Source organism: Marmota monax, unplaced genomic scaffold (genome assembly GCF_021218885.2).
Source record: "Marmota monax isolate L192 unplaced genomic scaffold, Marmota_monax_Labrador192_F-V1.1 WCK01_AAM20220418_F8-fsc00038, whole genome shotgun sequence".
Taxonomy (NCBI): Eukaryota; Metazoa; Chordata; class Mammalia; order Rodentia; family Sciuridae; genus Marmota; species Marmota monax.
This window is the reverse complement of record NW_026692498.1, coordinates 12,355,131-12,363,479: the sequence shown is the minus strand read 5'-3', so window position 1 is coordinate 12,363,479 and position 8,349 is coordinate 12,355,131. Positions and strand designations below refer to the sequence as shown.

The 8,349-nt window shown below is 37.6% G+C and overlaps 1 protein-coding gene across 1 annotated transcript; it reads right to left on the bottom strand.

Moving 5' to 3' along the window:
* Positions 1–511: 511 nt before the first annotated feature.
* Positions 512–8,124, bottom strand: LOC131424215 (oocyte-secreted protein 3-like). The gene is made up of 3 exons (XM_058579638.1): positions 8,025–8,124; positions 5,193–5,371; positions 512–707 (listed from the first exon to the last, which is right to left on the bottom strand). The coding sequence occupies exons 1-3, from the start codon at positions 8,122–8,124 to the stop codon at positions 567–569; spliced, it is 420 nt and encodes a 139-aa protein (XP_058435621.1). The 3' UTR covers positions 512–566.
* Between the last annotated feature and the right edge of the window lie 225 nt (positions 8,125–8,349).

The following is an 8,349-nucleotide window of genomic DNA, read 5'->3' as shown; positions in this document are numbered from 1 at the left end:
TTACTAGGTGGGCTTTTTGTATTCAAGGGGGGTCCTGGAACTGTACAACTCTTTATTCCAGGGCCAGCAAATTAATTTCTGGGTGGGTTTATAGGTGGACTTTTGGCTGTGGCCAAAAGACTCATTTGCTAATTGATTTTATTCAAATTGAGCTGTATCTTCTATAGCTTATTACTGTTTTGATCTAAAATTTAGAAACAGATTGTTATTTAATTTCTCAAATCCCAACTCTTCTGCACAACCTACAGCCTCTTGCATTGTGGAGAAGATCAAAGCCAATCTGTATACTTAGGAAACCTGTAGATACTGTGTGTCAGATGTTGGTGTAATGCTTGAGGTTTAGCAGTGTGTCCTCCTATCTGTAGAAGAGTAGATAGAAAAAAGGGTCTACAATGAAGAGGCAAGGCCCACTTCTAGCTTTGTAATTTTGCAGTTCTGGCCTTTGAAGTGAACTGCTGTAGAGATTAAATAGGCGTGTGCTCACATGCTGTGAAGCCCAGTGGCTAGACAAACCAGTTAGGACTTTCAAGGACTCTGGATAAGTGAGGATACATTTCAGCAAAAAGCTACTGGTATTCAGGCAAGGAGCCAGTGATATTTTGGACCGACCTGGGAACTAAACACTGCAAATGAAGTTCAGTAGAAATCACTTGATTCCTTGGTCTATAGGTGAGCCAGGAATGAAAGACAGAACCATCGTAGAAAACCTGGTGGGAAAAGAGATCTTTGATAATGCAAGCTAATTTGTCACAACAGTGTATTTTATTAAAATAAAAGATGGCCACTTATCTCAAGAGATCAGAGTATTAGCCCAAGTAAGGTGATTAAATTTTTCTCTGGCAAAGGGGAAGCACTTAGCTTAGTCACAAAATAAAGCAGAAACCCATGGTGTAGGATTTTTAAATGGAATTGGCAAATGAGTGTCAGTTGACCCTGAAGATTTTCTATTGGTCTTCTTTAATCAAAATTCTGGGAAAGAAAAATTTTCCACAGGTCCTTAGGATAAAAATCTTTCTGTAAGGAGGACTTAAAGGACAAAGAAACTGTGGTGGAATTCTAAAAATATTTTAGCTGGTATCTCTGGATTAAAATATATTTTCTCTTTTTGATTTTTACCTCTAGAACATTAGACCAAAAGGAGGAGAGCTAATTTAAAATGATGTATTTAGGCTACCAATTGAGGTTTCTGAACATAAAATATATACCCCCATTAGGAGCATTTGAAATATGTTTGGTGGTCAGCAGATGAGATACAATTCCTACATTCCTATCATCCCAAGCTCATTTTTCATAACTATTTGTATGGATTTTCCACAGGGTCTCCATTCTTTATGTAATTGAAGTCATATTATATATTATGTATGTATGTTTTCTAATATTTTGACTTTAATAGAGAGGTTTCAGTGTCATTAAAGCATAGTATAAATTGATTGGCTGCATAATATCCTGTTAGATGAATGGATCATATGCTTCCTGGGGTATAAATGCTTTATCCCATTCAGCTATTCAAGAGGTAAGACGAGACAGACAAATAAATCAATTACATTCTTATATTCCAATTATGAGTCTGCTGAAAAGGAAATTAGGAAAACTATTCCATTCATAATAGCCTAAAAAATACACAGGAATCAATTTAATTTAACAAAAAAGATGAAGGGCTTCTACAATGAAAAAATATAGAACACTAAAGAAAGAAATTGAAGAACTTAAAAGTTGGAAAGATATCCCATGTTCTTGCATAGGCAGAATTAATTCTGTCAAAATGGTCATACTACCAAAAGTGCTATACAGATTCATTGCAATTTCCATCAAAATTCCAACAATGTTTTCCCACAGAAATAGAACAAGCGTTATGAAGTTTATTTGGAAAAATGTGAGATCCAGGATAGCCAAAGCAACAGATAAATGGATAAAGAAAATGTGATGTATGTGCACAATGGAGTAGTACTCAGCCTCAAAGAAGAATGAAATTATGGCATTTGCTGCTAAATGGGTAGAAATGGAGATTATCATGCTAAATGAAATAAGCCAGTCCCCAAAAGTCAAAGGTTGAATGTTTTTTTCTGATATGCAGAAGCCAACCCAAAATAAGGGGTAGGGAATTAAAGAATCAAAGAAAGATCAGTAGATTAGACAAAGGAGAATGAAGGGAAGGGAGGAGGGATGAGATTAGGAAAGACAGTGGAATGTTTCTGACCTAACTTTCCCATGTATATATATGAATATACCATTGTGCACATCTACAAGACACCAATTAAAAAAAAAAAAAAACTTGGGCTAGGGTTGTAGCTCAGTGGTAGAATGCTTGCCTAGCACATGTGAGGCACTGGGTTTAATCCTCAGCACCCCATAAAAATAAATAAGTTAAAGGTATTGTGTCCATCTAAAAAAATAATTAAAAACATAAGTAGACAGCAAGAGAGATCAGTAGAGTAGAGGTAAGGGAACAGGGGGAGGTAGGAGGAGAGGGAAAGGGAAGTACTGGGGACTGAATTAGAGCAAATTATATTCCATGCTTTTTATGATTTGTGAAAACAAATCCTATTGTTATGTGTAACTAAAAAGGGCCAAAAAGTTAAAGAAAGGAAGAAAGAAAGAAAGAAGTGCACTCTCCTGGATGCTCCTGGTTGTTAGGGGTTAGGTCATTTCAACTGCAATGATTCTAAACTTCTGAGTGGAGTGGAAGTGAGAGCGAGGGGCCAGGAGAAAAGGTGAATGTGTGTGTTTAGGGGTGGGTTTCTCAACCCTGAGTCTCCTGGCACTTTAGGCCAGGTGATACTTTGTTGTGGGGGTGTCCTGTGCCTACAGGGTACCTGGCAGAATCTCTGGCCTCTATTCTCCAGATGCCAGTACACTCCTTTCCTCTCCAGTTGTGGCAGCTAAATTTGACTCCAGGATATATATATATATATATATATATATATATATATATATATATATATATATATATATATATATATATATATATATATATTATAGGAGCTACTAAGGTTTCTACCACAAAAAGGGAGGAGGCAGTGACAGGAAAAATTTTATTTATATAAAAGAGCATTTTAAATCTTCTCCTTAGAAATTATAAAGACTATACATGACTCAGAAATGGGACTGTACCAAACAATGCCAAAGAAGAGTCATGCATTCTACACCTTTTCTTTTGTCGGGCCCCTCAGAAATAACGTTATCAGCTCTGACTATTGTTGCTTGTTGCCTCACATTATTTTTATCCACATAATTCACTGTAGTCTACATTCCCTTTTACATCAATTCAAGATTCCTTTTGCATGTACTGACTGATATGCCATATCTCTAAGGCCTGTCTGGAACACTGATACTGTGCCATGTTGTCTTTTGGCCAATATCACCCATTTGGTATATGTCACTGTCCTCTGATTGCCACATCTCATTTGTTAGAAAATATTGTGACTAGATTTTTATCTTTCACTTGTCTCAGGATGGGATCCTGACCTACTAGCTCAAGTAACTGCACACGATTCAGATATGTTTCAAGAACCAAAGTGCTGGTCATTTTAGACTCCTGTTTTACAAACTGATGAAGTTCCTGTAATACAGGAAACATGCCTTCTGTTTTCTTTTCTTACAATCTAAACTTTTAGCTTTTCCTAACATGCTAGCCCAGGCAACCTCTACTCAGGGGGTTACTTCCGTCCAGATTTCTTAAATGTGCCAAAGACTCTAGTGTGAGAGCTACTTTTAATAACTTAGAGCATCTCGAGATACTTTGGATTTCTTCTTGGCAGGTATAACAGAGCCTGTGTCACTAGCTCCCTGCTGTGATGCACACAAGGCAGGTATAATAGTATGTTCTAGACAAACACACTTTGTTCTCAGACCATGATACTACCGGTCTGTTAAGAAGATACTGTGATAGAACATGTCAATATGTCCAAGTTATCTTTTCTCTGTAATGATAAGGTTAGGTTCTTGGCACAGCACACTTAGCCTCATGTTTAAAGCAGGGAGCATTAAGACAGACTAAATTCATATATTGTACTTGCTTTTGGCATGGCAGAAACCACCTATATCTAAACCTTCTCATACATTCCCTTCTTGGACATTGGGATACCTTGAACATATTTTTCAATATTTTTTCATCAGAGAAGAACAAGAAAAGTCTGTTTTGAGTTCATGACTGTCCCATGTCACTCTTTCCTCTGAATACCCCTGGAAATTTCTTTTTATCATGTTATGCATTCTGTTCTGCTTATCCCAGAGTCATAATTGAAAACAAAGAAAAATGTATATTCGAATAGGCATCAGCAAACCTGGTTTCTATTCCTGGCTCTGCTATATCCCAACTTCACAAGTTTTGTCACATTTCTGGCCTTTATACCTTGATTCTTTTATATAAATAAATTGGGACAGCACCAATATCAAGGATTATGGGGATTAGGAAGGTGTGGCAATGCTGGATACTACATTATGCTATGCGTGGAGTTGTACTACCCCAACAGACTGTGAGCTTCTTGAGAGAGGTGTCTTGGAGTTTCCTACTCATACTTAGTGTCCTACACATACTAGACTCTGATGAATGAATGAATTGATAAAAAGGTTCGGGGGAGGGGGGAAGGGAAAAATAATACAAGGGGGAGAAATGAATGACAGTAGAGGGGGTAGAGAGAGAAGAGGGGAGGGGAGGGGAGGGGAGGGGGGATAGTAGAGGATAGGAAAGGCAGCAGAATACAACAGACACTAGTATGGCAATATGTAAATCAATGGATGTGTAACTGATGTGATTCTGCAATCTGTATATGGGGTAAAAATGGGAGTTCATAACCCACTTGAATCAAAGTGTGAAATATAATATATCAAGAACTATGTAATGTTTTGAACAACCAACAATAAAAAATTAATAAAAATAAAAAAAAGACTGGAGATATGGCTCAGTGGTTGAGCACCCCTAGGTTTAATCCTCAGTATATAAAAAAAGGAAAGATTAAAGTGAAAACAATTGAAATCTTTTATGTGCATGTAGAAAGGTCAAAGAAGATAAAATCACATGACCTCAACTGTCATAATGGATTTTCTAAATGTAAATAAATTTAATTCAGCATAAAAAAAAAAGGTTCTTGGTGTTCTTGCCTTCCACCTGCACTTGGCACCTAGAAAAAAGACAAAGCAACACTTCCCACCACTTTACAGATGACACTGGGCGCAGTGCTTGCTGCTCTTACCTGTGGTACGATTCCACAGAGGCTGACAGGATAGTCAAACTCAAGTTCATTTGGTCGCACATGAATTGCCACACAGCCAGTCCCAAGAAATAATTCATCAGGGCCTATCAATTCATCTTCATAAAATAGTGCTCTGTTAACTACTACACGGAAATTATGATGGCTGCATTCCACCAGTACTGCCAAGAGAAGACAAAAATTAGCAATTCTGCTTCAGTGGACAAGCAAAGAAATCTGAGCAGTATTAGATCGCATGAAGGAAAACCATCTTTAATTAAAGCAAACGAAGCTTAGAGATTTGTGTAAAAATGATTCCCAGTTGGGCATGGTTGTGCACGCCTGTAATCCCAGCTACTGGGGAGCTGAGGCAGGAGGATGGCAAGTCTGAGGCCATCTGGGGTAACTTATCAAGACCCCGTCTCAAAATAAAATACAAAGGGGCCTGAGGCTTTGGTAGTGGTAAAATGCTTGCCTAGCATTTTATTAAACACCAAGTTTAATAAACACCAACTACTGTTGTATTAAATACCAAGTACTGCTGGGAAACAAACAAACAAACAAAAAACCACCCAAAGATTCCCTTCTTTTGTAAAAGTACCAGTCCCCTCCTGGTACCAGAACCAGATAACCAGAATCAGTGTACAATGTGCTTGGAATTCTTTTCTGAGAAACACCATATATAGCTGTCTTTGGTAGAAGAGAAAAGGTCTATATCTTCATTAGGGTGCTCATACTGGGTACCTAGTTCCCCAATACCTAGTGTCCCTGTAAAACTTGAGCCCTTTGATAATCGTGATATTATGTATAACTAATGCACTAACAAACCATATGGTAGTCCTTAAATGTGTGTGTGTGTGTGTGTGTGTGTGTGTATGGTTATTATGGTTATTTAGCTAAGTAAATCTAGAGGAAAACCTGGTTCTATGTAAATAAAGGATGAGTTCTAGGTTCAAATTGTTTTAGGTTTCCAGCTTTGGTCATGTGCCACATAGTAGCACAGTGCAGTACATGTGGAAGGAAAGAAGCAAGTCTTTCAGGGCTAAGGAAGTAAAGATTTGGAACTGAAAGTCAAGCCTGGCTTGTTGCTTTTTATATACCATTACACTGGAAGATCAGAATGTTCAATTTACACCTGGCTTAAACTCCTCTGAGTTTTAGGGTCATCTCTCCAAAAGGATATTTGAAATATTCTCTCATTATGTTCTTGTTCAATGTGAAACTCAGGATTTTACCCTGTTTTCAATTTATTTTCTCCCCATCTCATCCAATAGTGCCACAATCCACCCAACATCCAAGCCAGAACACCTTAGAATTTATCTTCATACCTACATCCAATCTCCCAACCTTTTCACTTTGACCTTTGAAATTTATATCACATGTATTCACTTCTCCATGGTCAACACTCTGGCCCAATCTGCCACTGCCTCTCCCCTGGACTACCCTTGCAGCCTTGTGAAGGAGCACCCCGTCTCCAGTTTCCTTCTTTTTCTAGGTCAGCTGCAAAGATGGATGGATGCAGATAGGATCATTTCACCAGGATGCATACAGCTTTCTAACTGCTTCCTATTGTGATTAGTATAAAATCTGAGATCCTAGTGGTCTATATTGACCTCGTCACTGAATCTCCAATTAACTTTGCTTGATTTGCTAAGTCGTAGTCCAGTGAGTTTCAACCATTTGACCAAATTTTAACAACAAGCTCCAATTTTAACAATAAGCAATTTTAATGCCTACTGTCTTATTCCTAAAAATTTAGAGATAACCTATTTACACTTTAAAAAATAATAATTTATTCATTGCACTATAAAATGAAAAAAATATACTGAAACAATATGTATATCAATAAAAAGATACTCAGGCAGACCTGTTGAAATACTCTAACATGTACATAATATTTACCTTGATCAAGACTAAGGCTAATACCAACAGAGATTTCAAGCACCAGAGTGGCTTTCCATTCAGTAGTGAGATTTTTCCAGGAAGATAAACAACTTAGTAAAGTTCCAACAATGATGTGCAAACTTCCCTTGGGTTACGTGTACAAACTGTACAAGAAGTCTCTTTGTCATCTTTGCAAAATGAATTAGTTCTGGAGCTCCACATACAGCATGGTGACTATAATTAAGAGCACCTGGTATACTCGAGGTTTTCCAAGAGTAGGTCTCAAGTATCCCCATCACAAAGAAACTGAGGTGATAGATATGTTAATTATGTCAATAGTGGTAATCATTTTACAATGTATCCTTCTATCGAATATACTACAGTGAATTTCACCTTTATGTATATCCATAACGCAAATTTCAAAAAACCATAAATAATGGAAGGAAGACCAGTAGAATTAAGGGAAGAGGAAGAGGAGGGAGGGAAGGGAAAGGGAAAGTACTGGGCACTGAAGTGGAACAAATTATATTTCTTGCTTGTATGATTACAGCAATATGAATCCTGACATTATGTATAACTGATACACTAACAAAGAAACCACATTGTAGTCCTTTAATATATAAACATATATACATCATTCATATATATAATATATATGGTTGTTGAGCTCAGTAAATCTGGGGGAGAACCTGGTTCTATATAAATGAAGGATGGGTTCTAGGTTCAGATTGTTTTAACAGATTTCTATATATATATATAAATGAATGGTGAAATATTTGAAATTTATATTGGACACCAGAGAATTATTTGCTTTGGGGATTGTCCCTTGCATTTTAGGTTATGTGGCATACCCTCTTTCCTTCCAATTTTGTTCAAAGCAAAGTGGCATACATTACCAAAATGCCCCAGGGAGCAGGAAACAAGGCCTTTTTGAAGCCACCTTAGCCATACCGACCTCCTTTTGGCTCAATGAGGTTGACACCCTCTTCACAGCTCCTTGCACATAGATGGCTTTTCCTCTGGGATTCTGGCTTGCTAACTCTTCTTCCATGTCCCAGTTCAATGTCACTTTCTCAGCAGACCTTATGCTGAGGGTCCTATTCAAGTGGCTTTTCTCTTTCAGTTTTTCCTGTCTCACATCACCCTATTCATTTCTCGAAAGCCGAATGTCTTCTCTGATATAAGGGAGGTGACTCAAAATGGGGTAGGGAGGAAGAGCATGAGAAGAAGATTACCACTAAATAGGGAAGAGAGGTTGAGGGAAAGGGAGAGAGAA

Excerpts from the sequence above, each read along its gene's own strand:
- LOC131424215 (XM_058579638.1), bottom strand. The coding sequence starts at position 8,124 with ATGGAAGAAGAGTTAGCAAGCCAGAATCCCAGAGGAAAAGCCATCTAT. Across the intron at positions 5,372-8,024 it reads ATTGAGCCAAAAGGAGGTCG|TACTGGTGGAATGCAGCCAT; the intron begins GTATGGCTAAGG and ends TTCTCTTGGCAG. Across the intron at positions 708-5,192 it reads TCTGTGGAATCGTACCACAG|GTTTTCTACGATGGTTCTGT; the intron begins GTAAGAGCAGCA and ends TTTTCCCACCAG.